This window comes from Melitaea cinxia, chromosome 5 (genome assembly GCF_905220565.1).
Source record: "Melitaea cinxia chromosome 5, ilMelCinx1.1, whole genome shotgun sequence".
NCBI lineage: Eukaryota > Metazoa > Arthropoda > Insecta > Lepidoptera > Nymphalidae > Melitaea > Melitaea cinxia.
In genome coordinates this window covers 9,605,320-9,627,499 of record NC_059398.1, presented here as the reverse complement: position 1 = coordinate 9,627,499, position 22,180 = coordinate 9,605,320, and the positions used below count along the sequence as shown (strand labels likewise).

The 22,180-nt window shown below is 33.7% G+C and overlaps 4 protein-coding genes across 4 annotated transcripts; 3 read left to right on the top strand and 1 right to left on the bottom strand.

The window, feature by feature from the left end:
• On the top strand, nucleotides 1-2,202 carry LOC123654023 (early nodulin-75). Its single transcript, XM_045589983.1, has 3 exons — nucleotides 1-46; nucleotides 339-776; nucleotides 1,847-2,202. Exons 1-3 carry the CDS (start codon nucleotides 32-34, stop codon nucleotides 1,931-1,933), a joined length of 540 nt encoding a protein of 179 aa, XP_045445939.1. The 5' UTR covers nucleotides 1-31; the 3' UTR covers nucleotides 1,934-2,202.
• Nucleotides 2,203-9,855: 7,653 nt separating this feature from the next.
• On the top strand, nucleotides 9,856-13,889 carry LOC123653542. The gene is made up of 5 exons (XM_045589532.1): nucleotides 9,856-10,061; nucleotides 10,561-10,788; nucleotides 11,269-11,401; nucleotides 11,479-11,639; nucleotides 13,632-13,889. Exons 1-5 carry the CDS (start codon nucleotides 9,960-9,962, stop codon nucleotides 13,851-13,853), a joined length of 846 nt encoding a protein of 281 aa, XP_045445488.1. The 5' UTR covers nucleotides 9,856-9,959; the 3' UTR covers nucleotides 13,854-13,889.
• A 3,456-nt stretch (nucleotides 13,890-17,345) lies between these two features.
• LOC123653543 (NADH dehydrogenase [ubiquinone] 1 beta subcomplex subunit 11, mitochondrial) lies at nucleotides 17,346-18,029 on the bottom strand. Its single transcript, XM_045589533.1, has one exon. The coding sequence runs from the start codon at nucleotides 17,854-17,856 to the stop codon at nucleotides 17,422-17,424; it is 435 nt and encodes a 144-aa protein (XP_045445489.1). The 5' UTR covers nucleotides 17,857-18,029; the 3' UTR covers nucleotides 17,346-17,421.
• A 985-nt stretch (nucleotides 18,030-19,014) lies between these two features.
• Nucleotides 19,015-22,150, top strand: LOC123653816 (RNA-splicing ligase RtcB homolog). The gene is made up of 5 exons (XM_045589796.1): nucleotides 19,015-19,306; nucleotides 19,963-20,093; nucleotides 20,182-20,886; nucleotides 21,124-21,288; nucleotides 21,849-22,150. The coding sequence occupies exons 1-5, from the start codon at nucleotides 19,015-19,017 to the stop codon at nucleotides 22,074-22,076; spliced, it is 1,521 nt and encodes a 506-aa protein (XP_045445752.1). The 3' UTR covers nucleotides 22,077-22,150.
• Nucleotides 22,151-22,180: the final 30 nt, after the last annotated feature.

Below are 22,180 nucleotides of genomic sequence, written 5' to 3'. Positions count from 1 at the left end.
TTATTTAGAACTGTCTAATCACGTTGCAAGGATGTGTCACAAAACGGTAGGTTCAGTGATGGATGTGATTGTGTTATTTAGCAATTATTGACGCAGTGTCCTTTTAACATTCTATAAGCAAAGTGCATTTGTTGTTGGATTTATACCCACATTGATGAAAGATTCTTCAGAGTTTAGAAACATGGTCTGAAAGTTTTCTGTAGTGGTTGTCTTAATCTTGTAGATAAAAAATTAAAAAAGGAAGTTAATTTGTTTAATGAAAATGGTGTGTTTAACATTTACATAAGATGCATCTTACACTTTCAAATTAATTATATTGTTGTAAATATTTTTTTCAGACATTGAGGTCATTGGTAATAGCGGTTGTCGCTCTGTGCGTTGTCGCTCGTCCTGAACCGCCATCGTCATACGGGCCTCCGTCTACCTCATATGGTTCACCTGCACCTCAATACGGACCACCGCAACAACAACAACAACCCATAGTCCACAAACATGTCTATGTGCACGTACCACCCCCTGACAACGAATTGCCCGCTATTCGCAAACCCGTATATGTGCCACCGCCACAAAAACACTACAAGATAGTGTTCATTAAAGCACCTACACCGCCAACCCCCACTGCGCCGGTTATTCCAGTGCAGCCGCAAAATGAAGAAAAGACGCTCGTCTACGTGTTGGTGAAGAAGCCTGAAGAGCAACCAGAAATTGTTATTCCCACTGCAGCACCCACTCAACCTTCCAAACCAGAAGTTTACTTCATCAGATACAAGACACAGGTATAGTTCATTATTTTTATATAATAAGAATTTGTTATAAATAATATTTTTTCCGCTGTAAAGTTGCAAAAACGTCTTCAGTTCAATTTGAAAAGAAAGTTAGATATCAATCAAGTCCTACCTACCAAATAATAATCAACTAGATATAAAAAAAATCTGTTATATAAACATGACTAAAAATAAACGAATGTGACTAAGCCGTTAGCAGAATGTTTATTTCTTTTGAAGATTTGCGGCAATCAATTTTTTTTATTTGCGTCCATTATGATATTCAGAGATATAAATAAAGATGCGTTTAATTAAAATAATAAGTTGAGATAACTGTCTTGTTTTGTTTAGTCATATTTTTAGCTCACGTCTAATTTTTGTAAGAGATCTTTGCATTTTTATTATTTCCTTTTTATACTATTCTGTTTTCATTAAAACAGTATTTATATTTAGAAGTTCTCCCTGATGAAATTTAAACCAAAACAATCGAAACAGACTAGCAAATAATGCACAAAAATTAGCTTGTACTAAGTATATCTAGATTGTAAAATAATATCTTTTTACAACAAATGCTCAGTTGTTAGGAAATAACTTCGGTTAATTAGTGTTGTGGTACTAGGGATAACTTATATATAGCAAAAGCAATAAATAAATTAACTAATAAACGACTCATAGTCAATGGACCCCACTAGGATTTTCTCTTGTGTCGGAGGTCCGAACACATACAATACTCAAGCACAAACGATTAGACCACGACAAATATCTATGTACATATATGGCCAATACAAATGTCTGTCGTGAGCGGGGCTCGAACCCGCGACCGCCACCGCAACAGTCAGTACTGTGACCGCTGCGTTAACGCGTCGTCTAATTGTTCGCAATGATCGCAATACCAGAGAATATCATTAAAATAAAACTATTAAGCCTACTTCTTTTAGTTTTCTTAATTTCAGTGCAAAATTAATTTGAAAGGAAAATCAAAGAATCTATCAAGAGAGGGTTTTTATGTAAATAATATCATGTACCTACTCAAAATCAGTATTCAAATTCGTATATACACAATCAACATTTTTTTTTTTCAGAAACAAGAAGGTTACCCGGCCGCTTCACCGCCACAGGAATACGGACCACCTGCATCTGCTCCCTCATCTGAATATGGTGCTCCTTAAAACTGATTCGATGTTTGTCTACCTGCCCTTTGTTTACAATCGTTTACCAAAAAAATTACGGAGACAATGAATACATATTTATCATATTAATTCTTTCATGCTTTGTTGTTCAAATTGTAAACCGTAGATCATAAGGGCAACTGGTATCGATGACTGGATTCGATGGCAGGGCGCCAAGCTGCAGTGCAAATTTATTTTTATATTGCATCAAATTGATGTGTGCTTGTAAATATTATTTTATACTTATTAATAAAAGTTATTTTTGAATATTTTTGAAGTTTTATGCTTATTTACCGTTTTTGTTTTTTAAAACGAACTGTCGTGATTGCAGCTAGTTTTACACACGGAGAGATAAGTACACATTAGGTCTGTATCAGTCTAAAGAAGTCTTATATAAATTTAATTATATTACAAAACACAGATTATATTTTTATAAGAAAATAGAGGAAAAAGCATAAAAAACCAAACATTCTTGCTTGTGTAGTAGGTATTTTACATTCATATCAATTCAATAGTAGTAGTGTATGTAATGAAGGTCGAGACTATTCAGTCTATCTACACTATTGAATAAAATAATAATAAAAAAATGAACGCTTTACGCGAAATATTTCAGAAATAAACACAAAAATATTTAAAATTTACATGTACACTATTACGAAAGGCGTTGACAAATTTACAAGGGAGTAGGACATTTAGTTACGTGCTAAAAGTGAAACTTGTTAATCAGATTAGAATGTTGAGAGCAATATTTGTAAATAACTGATATTCTTGCTAAATAGTTTTTTTGAAGTAAATATTACAATCAAAGCTTCATTATAAAAAGTGTAGTAATATTACATAAATATTATTTGTAAATAAAGATGGTTTTATTTGGATTATTGAGAGTGGTACATACAATTTTAATTCGGACATAAGATATTTTGTAAAAAAAAAAGTGTCACGCAAGTCTACATTTTACTAAAATTGTTTAAGTTTCCGCTGTGATGTAAGTCGAACCACCTTCATAGTTTATAGACATAATGAGAAGTGTCTCACGGCTCTATTATGTCCCAGCAATTCAGTATTTTCACTTTCACGAACTCAGAATACCGCTGCGCTGCGCACCGACTGCTTCCGGAAACAGTATTATGTTCACTATCTACGAGTGTACATCAAAATGAAAACAATCGAGGTAAAGTGTGTAAATGTAAATATGTACACAAGGTTTTGTAATTACAAGGGTGGCAAGGAAAGCTACTAGACGATAGACGTAGTTCATCCGTCCGTCAGACATCTTTTTCCTTGTAAATAATAATTGTGTTTATCCGCAAACGAAAAAAAAAAATCGACTTCAATTACATCGACAAGTAATACAATGTAAGTAGACGAAAAAATAGTCAAGTAAATACACGCTATCAAAGATTACTCAAGAAGTAGTCATCAGATCTTGATTAAATTTAAATGAGATTAGAAAACAAGCATCACCTTTCGATTAAAACAAGAATGATCAAAATCAGTACAGCCAATAAAAAGTTATTATGATTGAGGTTGACGAAAGATTGTCAAGTAAATACGACTTATTAGATATAACTTGAAAAGAACTTGTTAGATTTCAAATGGGACTACCCTACAAGCACCACCTTTCGATAATAAAAAATCATCGAAATCGGTTCGCCCAGTTAAAAGTTCTGAGGTAACATACATTAAAAAAATACAATCGAATTGAGAACCTCCGCCTTTTTTGGAAGTCGGTTAAAAAGCTAAACAGTTGGACTGCTTAAAAATTAGTATGAAGTTATTTGCTGTCAGTCAATCAATATATTTGCTGTACCGACAATTAATTATAACAAAAAAGGTAATATCTATATTGGGTTCCCCTAAAACCTATTATTTAAAAGTATTAACAATTATTTGACTTTAAAGGTGGAACTCATTTACTCAACTCTCTTTCTTTTTTTTCGCATTGCCTAGTGCTGTTGGCCCTATCGGCCTTTACAGCGTCACCGGTGAGAGAGGCCGGGTACTATAGACACCGGCTGCGGAGAAGAAGGGGAGCGCTCTAGTAGAGCTCGGGATGTCCGTTAGTCCTAAGGTGTCTCCTAGCGAGATCGCACTTCGGCTTAGCTAGGACGAAGTCGGTGTGGAGGAAGCGTTGTGCGGAGCGCTGAGCCTGGCTACAACTCAACTCTCTCACCAACATTCATTTTCATTTGATCGTTTGTATAGTATAACTTTTACGTAATATTTAGGATAATCCTTGCATCAAATTTACAGGTTCATCTACTTACTAACGTGACGTACATTAACTAAAATGAAAATTACAAAAAGCCGAAAATAACTTAATAACTTTTAATAAATAAATTATATGCACAATAGTCCTACACTGTGTCTTAGATATACGAAACGTAACTGGCTATGAGAGAAAGAAAGAAAAAGTGTTTGCACCTCTCTCTTGCTCCGTTCGCCTCGCCCGATCACACTTTTCTTAACTCGGCGTTCGTCGCACCCCTGAAAGCAACATTTGCTCGCTACGGGTGAAAAATACCCAAATTTTATATCGTGTATCCATTGATTCTTATGTATTATTATTATTATTATTTTGTTTATACGTACAGAAAGTTTAGTAAAATGTTACATAAAAGTAAGTAATCATCGTTAACAGTATTTATTAAACAAACAGAGAAACGCTACAATTATATAGCAAACAGCAACTTTTTTTTATAACCACTACTGCAAACAAAAAAATATATATTATATTTTATATCATTTTTTTATCAATCATATGGCTTTAATTTTTATAACAACAGTCTTAGTTTTAATTAAGGAAATGAAATTATACATATTTATGATATCTTACCTCTCTAAATCAACATTAAAATAACAAAATAAAATGACTAAAAAACAACAATCAGTTTATGTCTTTAGGAACATGAGTTTTTTTATACTATAATTATTAAATTTTCAGTATATATTCAGAACATACAGGCAAAGAATGCTCTCTACGTAATATTTTCTTGCAGCTTTGAAAAACTAACTCATGTTGAGTTAGTTTTTCAATCTTTTTTGGGTGGACAAACTTGATATCTTGTCGTGGCACACCTTTTTCTTGATGTCATGGACATGGGCTCATTTTCGGTATCATTATTTGGCGCGATCCGTCGTTGTTACTATCTCTAAGTACAGATTTTATTTTCTCTTTTATGTAGGGGGGCAAATTGAGTATATTTGATCGTCTCTGGACATGCGGTGTGATAAGAGATAGAGCCAGTATATTTATGTAGATTTCACTATTACATATGCATTGATATCACCTATGTCCAACAATCCATAAAAGATTACCAACGGCCATCTCTTGGTAATGCGAGATACGGAATAGGTGCCAGACATTTCATCCACAACATCAATTCCTCATTTGCTATTATAATCAGCTTGCTGCTTGCTATTATAATCAGTGATCATCTCTGGTTTTTTCTTTTCACCAGTTGAATAATAATAATAATAATAATTTACAATAATTTATTATATCAAATTTAATTGTTAGCCAACATATTCTACCGATTTTCGGTGTGCAAGTATTAGTTAAATGTAACATAAATAGTTCATTTTAATTTATAAAGTATCAAAAAACGAAATAAAACATGTCAATAATAAAAAATAAAATAAAATATGAATACTAATTAATTAATAACAAATAAATCACTCTATCTAATTAAAAAAAACCGCATCAAAATTCGTTGCGTAGTTTTAAAGATTTAAGCATACATAGGGACAGAGAAAGCGACTTTGTTTTATACTATGTAGTGATTTAAGAGAAATTCATAAAAAAACCTTCTTGAATACCATCAGTGGTAAAGCCTTCTAAGAGCCTGTTATTTTATTGTATGTTCGAATTGACATACAGTAAGCATTTTTTTTCATCTATGGCCAACTTTTGCATTGGCATATATAGCTCGTGTTTACGTCGAGAATTGGTCCGAAGTACACTGTCATAAGTTTTAAATAAATGTATGTTATTCTTTACAAATATGAGTGTTTCGTAAATGTATGAGCAAGGAAAGCGAAGGACGCGAAGCGATTTAAAAAGTGGTTTACAGCTGTCTAGGTAAGTTTCACATAATGATCTCAGACATTTTTTTGAACTTAAAGATTTTATCTGCGTCTACAGAGTTTCCCTACAGTATGACACTATAGCGAAGGTTTGATGAGACAAAGCCATGGTAGGCCAGCATTGCCGCTTTCTCAGTTGCCACATTCCTGAGCCGTTTTAAGATGTAAACAAATTTTTCAAGTTTCTCACACATTTTGTTCACATGTACCTTCCAATCGTAATACTTGTCTACTTGTATCCCTAAAAAAGATATCGATTCTACATTTGAAATTTTCGTGTTATTATGATTTATATTTGCACTAAGAATATTATATTGATGAGTTTGGAATTGTATAACTTTTGTTTTCGAAAGATTTATTTTCAAATGGTTTTTAGTAAGCTAGTCGATCACTTTTGTCAAAACTAAGTTACTCTCCTTTTCATTATTTGATATATTACCAATTTTAATATTTATCGTCGTATCATCAGCAAATAATATACACTCATGTATCAATTATTTATGTATATGAGAAACAATAGAGGCCCCAGAATACTTCCCTGCGGTACTCCATAACCATTTTCTCGATAGGTCGAATAGAAATTTTGTTTTCGATTTCCGACGACCTTCGTTATAACCACACACTGTTCTCTTTTGCTTAAATAATTATGAAACCAATCGAGTTGTTTCCCTCTAATACCGTACAAGACATTTTGTCCAATAATAAATGTGGGACATGAAATCGAACGCTTTCGTCATGTCTAAAAAAATTGATAGTCGATAGATTTTTTGATTTAAATTTTCTGTTATATTTTTTATAAGAGAAAAACATGCGAGCTTTGTAGAACAATTTTTTCTAAATCCGAATGAAACATCAATTCGTGCATCATGATGCATTGTAGAGGCTAACAAAACAACTCTGCCTTTTTTTGGCGCATAAGAAACCAAAGTGCAGTTTTCTTTGTAGCCGAACATGAAACTATAGATTTCCCTATTATTTGAAACTATTCCTTTTTTTGTTCTTTCTAACTGTGCCCAAAGCTGTCATACCTTAGTCGTTATACAAATCTTGAAGCAGTTGAAAAGAAGTGAACCAATTGTCCATTACAATATTCCGATGACTATGTTTTATTGGCTCAACCAAGCGCTTTACTAGATCAATCGCTGCATTACTAACATCATAGAGACCTGTGTTCTTGCCTACATAAACTTCCATGTTGTAAGTGTAGTATGATTTCGCATCTACCAATAATTGTATTTTGACGCCACACTTTCCCGTTTTACTGGGGATGTATTGACGAAAAGGGCAACGTTTTTCATCGATAGTGACTTGATCATGCAAAGAATAATAAAATTTTATTTTGGTACAAAAATTGTAGAAAACTTTTCGAATTGCCGTTAGTTTGTCATGCTCTCGTCTCTGCAATCTTGTGTGTATATTGTCAAACCTTATATAAGCAAGAAGGAAACGAAACCGCGACCGAGACATTGTTGCTAAGCAAATATCAAATCCAGTACCATCCGTAGCCCATAGATCTTCAGTATTCAAATGGGCTCCACGTAGTCTGCCAATGAAATATAATAATCCAAACAGGGCCCTCATTTCAATCAAATCGGTATGTTTACAGTCTCGTGTTCTTTGGTACTTCTCTTTACGTTTATCAATATACATATCTGTGTAGTCAACAATCAACTGTAAGTCGTCATTGGCAAAAAATAGATTCCATGCATCAAGAATATTCATACATTGCTTAGCATGTCCTTTTGGCCTTGGTGCCTCCAGCACGATGTTATGAGAACGAGTTCTAACACGCTGAGATGGTTCGTTTACTTTCCATTAGGTTGTGCTATCCTTGCCTAAATAATAACCACTTAGCAAGGTTACTTACAGGGAGGTCTTCTAGATATTCTGGTATAGTAAGGTCTGGTCTGGTAACTAAAATTGGTGGCACCATAGCACCTGCAGCTTCTGGTAGGTGTTCGTGGAAAAGTTCACCTTCTTGAACTGAATCTGTATCGTGTTCGCTCTTCAAAATCTTCAATTTCGGAACAACTGCTATCGCTTTGTTCCAAATACTGTTGAATATCATTATCAGCAACTACATGGCGTGCCATGATATGGTCTAATTACGAAAACAACGTATATTAATTTTCAAAAAAAAAAAAAAATATATAACATAAATAATCGCTTCGGGTGCAAAATACCCACACTCACTTTGCACGTCCATCGTCCAGCGCCAACTGACTGTCGAGTCGAGAGTACAAAGTCAAAGACACAACTCGAAGGTACATAGACGAGCGGCGCGCTGTGATTGGCTAATCAAAAAATATAATCTAAAATATGTAGGGCTGGGTGAATTTTACCCATAGCTAGCAGCGCCGAGTTAACGCTGTCGTCGCGCGTGCGTAAAGAAGTTTTACCTACTTCAAAAATAGAACGCTTTCATATAAAAAAATGATGAAATAAGTTTACTGTGCTCTAGTCATTATTAGATGTGCATTAATATAAAAACTGTACATTTAAATAAATAGCGATTAGCAACGAATATAAATTGTTGCTAAAATTATAATATTTTCATGTAGCGTTGCAATCAGTATTTTTGATCAGAATTAGGATTTGTTCCTACAATTAGTAGGTATAAAATGAATATTTTTGATTTGTAGTTAAAAACCACCCTTAAATTAATTAAAAAAAAAATCTTTTGTTAACTTGTTGATCGATCTTGTTGGCCCATAGACAACTGCCTGAAACTTTTATAAGACATTACGGTATACATATTTGGTACCTATATTTTGATTTTTTCAAAATAATAGATATAAGAACTGCTTTTTACAAGGGTTTCCTTGTGTATTTGAAATTTGAAATTACTAAACCGATTTTAATAATTATTTCATCATTAGAAAGTTATATTATCCAGAAGTAGTACATTACAATAAAAGTTTGTTTACGATATGATTTTATTTGAATAGCTTACAATATTTATATGTCGAATTATGACATAATGCTTTAATAAAAACTTAATACCTAATTCTCATATTTTTAACTAACTTCCAAAAAAGGAGGAATTTCTCAATTCGGTTGTACTTTCTAATGTTACCTCAGAACTTTTTACTGGTGGTACCGATTTCGATGATTCTTTTTTTTTGGCGCTTGGCATGTGGCGTCATTTAAATTACATTGAGATCTGAGTAGTATTTTTCGAGTTATATCTAATAATGCGCTTTTAGTACACTATTTTATGATATTATTTTAATCTAAAGCTTGATGCTTGTTTTGTACCTAGTCCCATTTAAATTTGATCGAGATATAAATACCACTTTTTGAATGATCTTTGATAACGCGTGTTTACTTAACTATTTTTTCGTCTACCAACGTTGTATTACCTATTTGTCAATATATAATTGAAGCCGTTTTTTTTTCGTTTCTGATTTCATTGCCCCTCAGCTTTTGGATAAGCAGTTCCAACCAACCAAAACCTAACATTTAAGTATGTATAAAACGAACTATTTAAATATAATGCGGAAGTTACTTTCTTAACTCTGCTGTTTCTCATAGAACTTCTCAGAGCGGTTAAGGACTTATTGTATGTAACGAAGTGTATCTAAACAAAATTTAAACTGTACCCTTGTCCTGGCTAATACAGTTTTACGCAAATCTTTGTTCGTTTTTTTTTCGATTAACAATCCAATATTTTAGATTTTAGCTCTTATATAAGTTCCTTCGATTCTATAACTATTTCAAAATTGTTCTCTTGTATGTTATTATTGCTCTTATTATTTTTTCTAGAAACTTACTTAGCGAATCCGTAAATAGGTCTGCAAATTTCTCGAACCGCCGTGGCTATTTTGGTCGCGTTGTGAGAGACGCCTTCCCATCAGTAGTTGCTTACAATATTTACGTTATTATAGACGTTTAAAAGTTTATCCTTTTCGTATTTTGAAAAAAAATAAAACTAAGTGATATGTCTCTTAGTATTGTTAAGGAAACCAAAATTGATACGGAACCGTGTATTGCGGCATGGAATAATAAATTGTTTGTTGGTGCAGAAAATGGTTCAATTCTAGTAAGTTCAAAACCTACATGTACTGCCAAAAACTAGCTCATTTATTTTACTTACGTAGAATTAAGTATAACTATTGTAAAAAAAAATAATAATTATTAAAAAAAAAACCTTGAAATATGTAGATAATTAAAAAGATAGCTAGTTAGATAATTATTTAAAAAAAATTGTAATAGAAATAAACACTTTCTTTGTTGCTTTAGTGAAGAAATTTAATTTAATTTTACAACAAATTACCATGTCTAATAAAAGATGTAAGCTGAGTTAACAAATTTAAATCTCGGCTTCCGCAATATATTCTCAATAACACTTTATCGTTAGAAGAAACCATTTAAACTATTCGTTAACTGAACACTAGGATTTATAAGACGACGATATGTATGTTTTACTTTTATTGTAGTGTGTTGTTCTCATGTAAGTGACATTGTCTTTTTGAGAATAAAGTTCTTTAACCTTAACCTTAAAAATAACGCGACATTATTTACATCGTTATTTGTTTCAGACTTTTGATGCGAATCTTTCACCCGGTACTTCGTGGACGGCTCATGCAGTACAGCCCTTTGCGATAACAGCTAGTGAAGGTAAAGTTTATTCGGCTTCAAATGATGGTGGAGTAAGAGTTTGGACATTAAATGGCGATAAAATAGCAGAGTATTCAGCGTCTGAAGCAGATATAGGATCCTTATCTGTGAGTGGTAAATATGTTTACACCGGGGATGAATTAGGAAATGTAAGTATTTCTAATAATATAAAATTTATCAAAATTATCTTTGCCCAAACTATCTCAGCCTATTCTCACCATAATCATTGAAATATAATTCTCGTAACAGTTTTTTTAATAAAAATATTATTATTATTATTTAAAAATACTGTGTGGCTACGGTACTAAAGAATATAGCCACCCCCTCTCTTCCCGTGGGTGTCGTAAGAGGCAACTAAGGGATAACACAGTTCCGCTACCACCTTGGAACTTAAAAAGCCGACCGGTGGCGGGATAACCATCCAACTGCTGGCTTTTAAATACACAGGCCGAAGACGGGCAGCAGCGTCTTCGGTGCGACAAAGCCAGTACTGCGGTCACCAACCCGCCTGCCCAGCGTGGTGACTATGGGCAAAACACATGAGTTCACTTGTGGAGGCCTATGTCCAGCAGTGGACTGTATAGGCTGTAATGTAATGATTATTTAAAAATATTATTTTTTTTTTTTAGATATATGTTTATGAACAAAACGAACTTATAGCTAAGTACAATGTTCTAGAAGAAGTGAAGGACATCGCGATAAGCCCACCATTTATGTTCACTGCCCGAGATCTATACGTAACTGTTACAGAAGTAAAACCAGGTTTGCAGAGTAAAATAATTTATTGGATCAATATATTAGTGGTACACGACGAACTTAATCATAATATTCCGTTTCAGATCAGTCCAAAGACCGTTTTATTACACAACATGTCATGGAAGGACGTGCTCCTTTAAGAATGTGTGGATCGTACCTTGTGGTTACAAGCAGAAGCGGCAACAGTATTCAACTTCATAATGCTTCACTTGATACTAAATTCAAGAAGTTACACGAAGTTAAGGTACCGGATTTCATTTGTTGTAAATATTAATTAAGTATCTAGTTCTGTCAACCTGTGATATTTATTCATATCTAAATTAAATGCTTTTAAATCAGGTTTAATATGGTTTACATCGGTTTTGAATTACGCTTTTTGGATGATGGTGGTATCTGATAAACAAAAGTTTATGATATATTATCCTTTTTACCATTGAATTCTACTATTATATATTTATCAGATATTTTTATACGCAAATCTAAAAGTTGTAGTTTTTCATTGAGGAGAAACTTTCATAATGGCCCTATTATAACTACTGCTGTTGTGTATAATCTTTATTGCACTAAATAATTTTACAATAGTCATTATAATATAGGAAGCTGGCAAGGGCGCACTTATCTCTAAAAGAGATCTCTTCCAGTCAACCCATGGTAGTGAGAGATGATGTGACTGCGGGGCAAAGAAAGTAGTGCAGGAATAGAAGAATAAAAAAAAAAACATATAAAATATTGCGGTGTGGTTACGGCACAAGAATAAAGAATATAACCACGTCGTAAGAGGCGACTAAAGACAACAAAGTTCCACTACCACCTTGAAACTTAAAAAGCCGCCCGATGGCGGGATAACCATCCAACTGGTGGCTTTGAAATACACAGGCCGAAGATGGGCCGCAGCGTCTTCGGTGCGAAAAGGCCAGCCCTGCGGTCACCAACCCGCCTGCCCAGCGTGGTGACTATGGGCAAACCAAAAGAGTTCGCGGCATAATATCGGGCGCGAACTTGTGGAGCCCTATGTCCAGCAATGGAATGTGATAGGCTGTAGTGGTGGTGATGGATATAAAATATATAGAATACATATACATACACACATACATACACATACATATATACATCTACATACATATATACATATACTACACACACATATATATATATCATACATCTGTACTGATTTTGGAAAGCAGATGTTCTTAAGATTGTTTTTAAACGTGGATAACGATGAGCTTTCTGGAATGAATTTTGGGAGATTATTCCAAAGGTTAGCAACTCGCAGAGAAAAGAAAATTAATCGGAAGTTGGTGTTACGCCTAGGAGCTTCAAGCATTGTTGTTATGCAAGAACGCTTAGAGCGTGTAGGGGTAGGAAGCAAATTGAAACGGAATCGAAGGTAAGGAGGAGATTTTTGATTGTGGACTATGTTATAAAGAAAAGAAAGGATATGTGCATATTACGGCAAAGGTGGATAGGGAGCCACTTGAGTTTAATACGAAAGTGGGAGATGCGATCATATTTGCGTAAACCAAAAATAAAGCGTATCATCAGATCTCGATCGAATTTAAAAGGAATCACAAGACAAGCACCAGTTTTCGATTAAAACAAGAAACATCAAAATCAGTACAGCTAGTAAAAAGCTATGAGGTATTATAATGCAACGGAAGTCGACGAAAAAATAGTCAACTGTTAAATACGACTTATTAGATATAAATCGAAAAGTACTTATCACTGTCTCGATTAAATTTAAATGGAACCACATGACAAGCACTACCTTTCGATTAAAAAAAAAATTAGAATCATCGAAATCAGTCCACCCAGTAAAAAGTACTGAGGTAACATAAATTTAAAAAATACAGTCGAATCGAGAACCTTCTCCTTTTTGAAGTTGGTTAAAAATGTGTCGTTGCACTCTTGGCGCCTAGTTTTATTTATTAGCAATGAGGGCTACTTGTTATACATGCTTTCTTAAACAAAAACCTATACCATAATTATACAGGTACAATTAAAGTTTCTTCATTTTTAATAAGTTGTGTACTGTTGTTTTTTCCGTCATTTGTGTTTGAAAACTGCGGTATCATTTTAGTTATTATGTTGCAAATGTTTGATATTTTATCGATTCAGCCTATAACATCCAACTGCTGGGCAAAGGTCTCCATGTTGGCAAAGGGTCCGAGCTTAATACAATTTTGCTACAAGTTTTTTAACTAAATCCATTTTTTAACAATAAAGGATATATTTACAGGTGAGCGACATGATCTTAACCGGTCTATCTGTAAGTGACGGTTTCGCTTGGACAGGCGGTTGGGATGGTTGTGTGAGACGCTGGAAAATATCGGAAGACAAATTAGAGTCAGCGGGAGAGATCAATTTAGGTGCGTGCATCAACGCTCTCGTCGCTTCTTCCGGAGACAACGCATACGCACTATTGACGGGTGGACGAATTGTAAATGTGAAAGCTTCGTAAATAAAAAAATAAAAAATATTTTGAAGTATGTGAAAATGTTTTTCAACACAGTGTGATTATGTATAATACCTTGCCATATAGGAACCCTTATAAAACTAATTAATTTTGAGTATGGTCATTATTAAATAATAATGACAATAATGTTAATGACGATCTACAAATATATAAATGTTTAACTGCGTACCTGTTTCACACAATTTATTAATTATTTATGTAATCATTAAATAAACATTTACCTTTTATGTATACCTATGGTATTTTTATATTTAAACTAGCGGCCCCGACAGACTTCGTTCTGTCAAAAAGATTTGGAATGTGGCAGTTTTTTGTTCCTACCTATTTTATAGTCGGCGCAAGAAATTCTCCTGAACAGAACCGTCATTCCTTATAATATTTATTCTACTCTATGCGTCAACCTGATGATAACAGTGAGTGCTTGTAATTTAATATGAACTTTAATGGATAGCAATAAAGTTCAAATTGACTACATTTTTTTGGCTGTTTTTAGAGTTTTCCTAGAAATTATTCGAATTTTTCTCGCCGTAAAAACCATCCTTGGACCTCAACGAACATTTTAAAAAAAGAATTGTTAAAATTGGTCCAGGCGTTTTTGAGTTATGCGCTTACTAACATATTTTGCGATTCATTTTTATATCTAAGACTAGCTGTGCCCGCGGCTTCGCCCGCGTTGAAATCAGTGTTTCACAAAGTTTTCCCGGCAAACTTCCAGTGAAACTCTCATCAAAATCGTCTTAGCCGTTCCGTAACCTTCCTCTTGAACCGCATGAGAATCCGTTCAGTAGATTTTGAGGAAATCGATCACATACACTTTTTGGGGGACATTGTTTTATAATACACTAACTGTTGCCCGCGACTACATCCACGTGGTTATGAAGATATATGTTTAACGCATTTTTTTTATTTCAGTCACTTAAAATGCTTATTACACTGAGTAACTTTTTCAAAGACACAATTTAGTATAATTTAATAGTTATTTTTATATAATCTCTCTATACACCACATTTTTAGTTTTATTTTCAGGCTGCAGTATAAATAACCTATCAGGCGAACTTATAGCTGCTGTATATGTTTTACACAAACTATCAACCCTAATTAAACCCCTTTAGCGGTGGCATATCGCAAAATCCGTTCTTAGCGGACGTCTACTAACTATAGACTACCTCCCTGCCAAATTTCATCTTTGTCCATCTTAGATGGATGGACAATCCAGCGGTTTTTGAGTTCTCGTAATGAGTGAGTCAGTGACCTTTCTCTTTTGTATACATAGATCACGATGTATTATTTGGACACTTCCTCACCATCTATAGAGCATACATTTTAAATTTCAACTCTCTTACTTCAAAAACATAGGACTTTCATACAAACTTCCAACCCCCGTTTTATCCCTTTAGGGGTTGAATTTCGTAAAATTCGTTCTTAGTGGATGTTTGCGACCTATAAACAGCCTATTTGCCAAATTTCAAGTTTTTAAGTGTCATAGTTTCGGAGATTTCGTGATGAGTGAGTCAACCTACCATCCCCCGTTTAAACCCCAAAAGGGAGTTGATTTCTAAAGATACTTTATTTGGACACCTTGTCATCATCTACAGAGCATACATTTTAAATTTCAAGTCTCTTACTTCAAAAACATAGGACTTTCATACAAACTTCCAACCCCCGTTTTACCCCTTTAGGGGTCGAGTTTCGTGAATTCTATTCTTAACGGTAGTTTACGCCCTATAAGGAGCCTACCTGCTAAATTTCAAGTTTTTAGGTGTTATAATTTCAGAGATTTCGTGATCAGTGAGTCAACCTACCATCCCCCGTTTTAACCCCAAAAAGGAGTTGATTTCTCAAGATACATTATTTGAACACCTTTTCACCATCTATAGAGCTTATATTTTAAATTTCAAGTCTCTTATTTCAAAAACATAGGACTCATACAAACTTCCAACCCCCGTTTTACCCCCTTAGGGGTCGAGTTTCGTAAAATCCGTTCTTAGCGGATGCTTACGTCTTATAAGGAGCTTACCTGCCAAATTTCAAGTCTGTAGGGGTTATAGTTTCGGAGATTTCGTGATGAGTGAGTGACCTTTCGCTTTTATATATATTATTATAGATAGACAAGTCTCTTATTTCAAAAACATAGGACTCATACAAACTTCCAACCCCCGTTTTACCCCCTTAGGGGTCGAGTTTCGTAAAATCCGTTCTTAGCGGATGCTTACGTCTTATAAGGAGCTTACCTGCCAAATTTCAAGTCTGTAGGGGTTATAGTTTCGGAGATTTCGTGATGAGTGAGTGACCTTTCGCTTTTATATATATTATAGATTATAGATTATAGACTAGCTGTGCCCGCGGCTCCTTCCGCGTGGAATTTAACAAAAAAGTTCTTTTTCAGTTTGCAGTTATAAAATAAATAAATTTCTAAAATAAAAGTAGCCGTTGCTCCTTATTACATCAGCTATCTGCCAGCGAAAGTCGCGTCAAAATTGGTCCAGACATATCAGAGATTACCGTACCATGTATACATCCATAATTATGCATTTAGTAAAAAGCAGTTATTTTAATATTACAGACACCCCAATTTTATTTATTTGTAATGAGTAAAATGTTTTATTAATAAGTTAATGTTTAAATATGTAAGAAAAAAAACTAAGATTTTATGAAATAGTTTACTAACTTACTTATGAAAAATAGATATTGGCTGATTCTCAGACCTACCCAATATGCATACAAAATTTCATATAAATCAGTACAGCCTTTTCGAAGAAGTATCGTAATTAACATTGTGACATGATAATTTAATATATAAGATTATTATAAAATCTTAGACTTGGTTTACAACCAGAAGGCTTTACCAACCAACCAACTCGAAAGAAATATTTGTACAGATAGGAATATCCGTCCTCAACAGGATTCGAACCTGCGATTGTGTCTAACAACCCATACATGTCAAACGCACCACTATATCAGAGTGGCTTTTAAGGGTATAGAGTTAAAATATATTTAATTATACCAAATATTAAGTTAACACATGAAACATATATTCATAATAAATTATGAATAACTTTTTATTTAAAAGCACTATAATTTTTATAAAACTTAATACATTGAAATAAGAAAATAAAATATGTTTGTAAAAACTAGCTGTGCTCTGCAGTTTTACCCTCGATTTTTATAGGGGAAAAACAACCTGAATTTTTATATAGCCAATAGCCTCCCATACTCCCATTTTGTTGCATAGAAATGCAACAAAAACAATTTTTCAATTCGAATTAGGAGTTCTTAAGATTAGCCCACTCAAACAAACAGACTTTTCAGCTTTGTTATATAAATATCGATAGTATACAATGAAGTCTGTTAACAAATATGTTACCACTGTATGAAACCACCACTGTACTGTATGAAATAAATAAAAATTGTTTCAAATCAGAAGATTTATGGGTTATATGGATTTTATGGATTTAATATTGTTTAAATAAATGAAACTAAACAAATATTTGATTTACTAAGCAATTACATAACATTTATCTACATTTGAAAACTCCAAAAATCACTTTTCAAATTAAATGATAATTTCAACATCACACAGTTCATCTTCGGAAGGTAGTGTTACTGTACTGGGATTTACATAATTAGGATCTATTGGAGGTTGTCCTGCTTTTTCACGACGATGCAGTTCTAAATAAGCTTCTCTTTGAGCCCAATCTCTCATGTGTACGTCAGGGGCGTACGCCCAGGAGAATCCTCCGAAAACAAGGCATAAAGTCACTGAGAAGAAGAAAGACGCGTGGTGGGCATTCGTATCTTCTTCTTTGCTTTCATAATCAAATCCGTAACTGACCCAATTTTTATCTTCTGTTTTATTTGTTTCGCATGCTGTAGTAGCCGTATCACTATTCTTCTTTGAAGTCGAAATATTGCGACTAGCTTTCGAAAAGTAATTCCAAACAGATCTCTGCACAACGGGCATGTGACGAAGTTTTATTAAAGCAGCCATTGCTGATAATCGTTGCAAATCTAACAATGTAACTTAAAAAGTTTCTACCGTTTAATAAATACTTAAATTATTAAGCCTGTTTTGATTTTTCCAAATCCCATACTTCAATGATTATGAAACCACCTACAGATAGTAAAACCAATAAAAAAAGAATAGAATAGAGAAGTCAATTACAATTTTATTAGCGGTTATTAAAAACCGGTATATAAACATTAACACTAACAGTATGTTGGTGCACGATTTCCATCATGCCCTGTTAAGAAAAATTCTATGGAAATTTATCATTTGTTTTTACCTTGTTGTATTTTAATTTACCTTAGTATAAAATTGTTTATTTATTTAATATTTGGAAAATAAACAGATATACATAATAAAAAATATTAACACAAATTAATTGTACAAAATCCAGCACCAATTACTGTTCCATAAAAGCACTCCACAGTAGTGATGTGGTAGTGATAAGCTAAAATCAACATCAAAAACTAAAAAAAAAAGCACAAATCATCAATAAAATTCATTCCACATTAAATTGTTTTAATGAAAATCAATAACTGCTTTTTATATTCAGCTAAAGATAAATGAAATAAATCAAAATTCTCAAAATGCTTATTGTATTCACGACAAGCTCTCGAATTAGCGTTATAGTAAGTATCACAAGGTGGAGTATGAAAACACCTCGGATGACGTGAACCTGACCGTGGACAGTTCAAAAGTACATTGCTAAGTAGATTTTAGGGCTTATAATAATGTGCGTATCGATTTTGATAAGTGAATTGCGCTGAATGTGAGACACATGTGGCCTGTGGGATCACAGCTCGATCACGGTCTCATACAGATTACAAGTCATAGACCGTGCGGGACATGTAGCATTTTCTCTATGCTCCATGGTGCGGGATAACGGACTTTGACATTGTTAGATCAATTTTGGCAATACATGTCAGACTTGAAAGTTGAAATCACTTGTCTCTATAAACGCCATTAGGAACAGCGATTTTTGCTTTTTGCAAATTTAATTTAGTAGTCTTCGAGATAGAAATAATTTTTTTTTTACTATTTATAAGTTATTAGTGTGAAAGTAGGATTGAGAAATTAAGAAAATATAAAATAAATATATAGTTTTTGGAAATCTATTGTAAAAAAAGAAAAAAAATACTAAATATGGTTGTTAGAAGTTATAACGAAGAACTTAAATATTTAGAAAAAATAAATCCACACTGTTGGAAAATTAAAAAAGGCTTTCAACCTAATATGAACGTTGAAGGCGTTTTCTACGTCAACAATACACTAGAAAAACTAATGTTAGATGAGTTAAAAAACTCTTGTCGGCCCGGCATGACCGGAGGGTTTCTTCCTGGTGTTAAACAAATAGCAAATGTTGCAGCATTGCCAGGAATTGTAGGACGATCTGTTGGCCTGCCAGACATACACTCAGGATATGGATTTGCTATAGGTATGTTTTACAAAGTATTACTTAAGTACTATTAACATAATTAAATTATAGAAGCATAAATATTTGAATGTTATAAAATTTACATGTTTTTCCCGTTTTTGAACCTCTGAACATAATTTGTATAAAAAACCTATTAAATATGAACTTACTATACTACAGCATATAGTATGTTATTATGTGTACAGTATATATGCACTCACGATAGATAATTTAAGTAACTTATTGTATACTTGAGAAATCATATTTTATATATTACTAGCTGACCCTGCAAACTTTGTTTTGCTATATATGTTATTAACCTCCTTAATCCCCCCCCCTATAACTTAGGGGTATGAAAAGTAGATGTTGGCTGATTCTCAGGTGTGCCAGATATGCATACAAAATTTCATAAAAATCAGTCCAGCTGTTTCAGAAGAGTATTGTAACTAACAATGTGACACGAGAATTTTATGTATAAGATTAAAGATAGCATCTTATTTCTTAATGAACTTCATGAACAAAATGCATTGATTTTATTCTTATTGCACAACATATTATCATATTGCTCAAAGGGTTGGTTGGATGATACCAGATTCTCTACCAGCCAACAAGAACGTTATATATACTATTAACAAAATTAAAAATAAATTGTGTACTCTGTTGTATTCCATTCTCAGGTAATATGGCTGCATTTGATACATCTGATCCCAAGTCAATAGTCTCACCTGGAGGTGTGGGTTTTGATATTAACTGTGGTGTACGTCTTTTACGAACTAACTTGCATGAAAAAGATGTTCAGCCAATTAAAGTGAGTTCTTTATAACATGAAAATGAAAAAAATAATTAATTGTGATGTTGATGAAATATACTAATATATTACAACATTTTTATTTTAGGAACAATTAGCACAAAGTTTATTTGATCATATCCCTGTTGGGGTAGGGTCTAAAGGTATCATTCCCATGAATGCTAGAGACATGGAAGAAGCTTTAGAAATGGGTATGGACTGGTCTCTAAGGGAAGGATATGTTTGGGCTGAGGACAAAGAGCATTGTGAGGAATATGGGAGAATGCTCAACGCAGACCCATCTAAAGTAAGTCTAAGGGCAAAGAAAAGAGGCTTACCACAGTTAGGAACTCTAGGAGCTGGAAACCATTATGCTGAGATACAAGTTGTTGATGAAATTTATGATAAATTTGCTGCTGGAAAAATGGGTTTGGAGAGAATTGGGCAAGTTTGTGTAATGATTCATTCAGGAAGTAGAGGGTTTGGACATCAAGTGGCAACAGATGCGCTTGTGCAGATGGAGAAAGCCATGAAAAGAGATCAAATTGATGTTAATGATAGGCAATTAGCTTGTGCCAGAATAAATTCAGTTGAGGGTCAAGATTATTTAAAAGCTATGGCAGCAGCAGCCAACTTTGCTTGGGTCAATCGTAGTTCAATGACCTTTCTAACTCGTCAAGCATTTTCGAAGCAATTTAAACTGGCACCTGATGATTTAGATATGCATGTTATTTATGATGTTTCACATAATGTTGCTAAAATTGAAGAGCATGTTGTCGATGGTAAAGTAAAAACTTTACTTGTGCATAGAAAGGTAACATAAGTTGTTATTATTAAAATATTACTTAGTTCTTAGTTATCTGGACTGCAGTTCTACATATAAAATTTTCAATAGTTTTGGTTACATAAAATGTTATATACTAACTATAATTGAATTAATCTTATTTTAGGATTTATTTGTATTCTTGTTTTATGATTCCGTTTGAATATTCAAATTATTATTTTATAATTAATCCAATAAAAAAATTATATACCATTTTTTAATTTGCAGGGTTCTACGAGAGCATTTCCTCCACATCATCCACTAATACCAGTAGATTATCAGTTAACTGGGCAACCTGTGCTCATCGGAGGATCTATGGGCACATGTAGTTATGTGCTTACTGGTACGCAACAGGGCATGACAGAAACATTCGGATCCACTTGTCACGGGGCTGTAAGTGCTTTTAATGTCTAACTATAAAAGAAAAGAAAACTCTTGCCTTAAACCTAAACATTTATCAGAAATCAGCTACTTGTTGGAAAATCCCTAAAGCATTTTATTTACTGATATAATCATTAATGTAGTGCACACTACACGACACGGTGATATGGGAAAGCGACGGCTCGGCGACTAAACGCGACGACAATTTTCATATATATTTTTCAACACACAATTGGCGTCAAGAGTCGTAGAGTCGCGACGACAAGCTGGGGTAGCCGCGCGCGTTCGCCACTTGTCGCCGCGTCTAGTCGCGCTGCGTACGCGACATTTGACAGTGCAGCTTCAGTCTAGCTATGAGCGCTGAGGAAAGTGCACGTAATTATTTTGAGATTTTGTCGTAACGACTAGTTGCCGAAGCAAACGACAACACCGTGTTGTCGCACTTAGACGTGGCGAACGACAGCGCCATTTGCGATGATAGTTTGCGCTGTCCCTTCCCTTATGGAATATAAAAACTATGAAACTAGCATGAGGGTAGTTTATTTTTTATTAATAAAATTATTTTTTTGCAGGGTCGCGCTCTTTCTCGTGCTAAATCGAGGCGTAACATTGATTACACAGATGTATTAAATAAATTGGAAAGTATGGGAATTTCTATAAGAGTAGCCTCCCCTAAATTGGTCATGGAAGAAGCACCAGAGTCTTACAAAAATGTCACTGATGTTGTAAACACTTGTCACGCTGCTGGCATTAGTAAAAAGTCTGTTAAACTACGTCCTATTGCCGTAATTAAAGGTTAATTTGCCATGTTAAATTATTTATATATCAATGCATTTAGCAGTTTCGTGAAAGTAAATTTTTTATACTTGAGTAATGTATTGTTTAATTTTTTCATAATAATAAA

Excerpts from the sequence above, each read along its gene's own strand:
- LOC123654023 (XM_045589983.1), top strand. Across the intron at positions 777-1,846 it reads TCATCAGATACAAGACACAG|AAACAAGAAGGTTACCCGGC; the intron begins GTATAGTTCATT and ends TTTTTTTTTCAG.
- LOC123653542 (XM_045589532.1), top strand. The coding sequence starts at position 9,960 with ATGTCTCTTAGTATTGTTAAGGAAACCAAAATTGATACGGAACCGTGT. Across the intron at positions 10,789-11,268 it reads CCGGGGATGAATTAGGAAAT|ATATATGTTTATGAACAAAA; the intron begins GTAAGTATTTCT and ends TTTTTTTTTTAG. Across the intron at positions 11,402-11,478 it reads TGTTACAGAAGTAAAACCAG|ATCAGTCCAAAGACCGTTTT; the intron begins GTTTGCAGAGTA and ends ATTCCGTTTCAG.
- LOC123653543 (XM_045589533.1), bottom strand. The coding sequence starts at position 17,856 with ATGGCTGCTTTAATAAAACTTCGTCACATGCCCGTTGTGCAGAGATCT.
- LOC123653816 (XM_045589796.1), top strand. The coding sequence starts at position 19,015 with ATGGTTGTTAGAAGTTATAACGAAGAACTTAAATATTTAGAAAAAATA. Across the intron at positions 19,307-19,962 it reads AGGATATGGATTTGCTATAG|GTAATATGGCTGCATTTGAT; the intron begins GTATGTTTTACA and ends TTCCATTCTCAG. Across the intron at positions 20,094-20,181 it reads AAGATGTTCAGCCAATTAAA|GAACAATTAGCACAAAGTTT; the intron begins GTGAGTTCTTTA and ends TTTTTATTTTAG.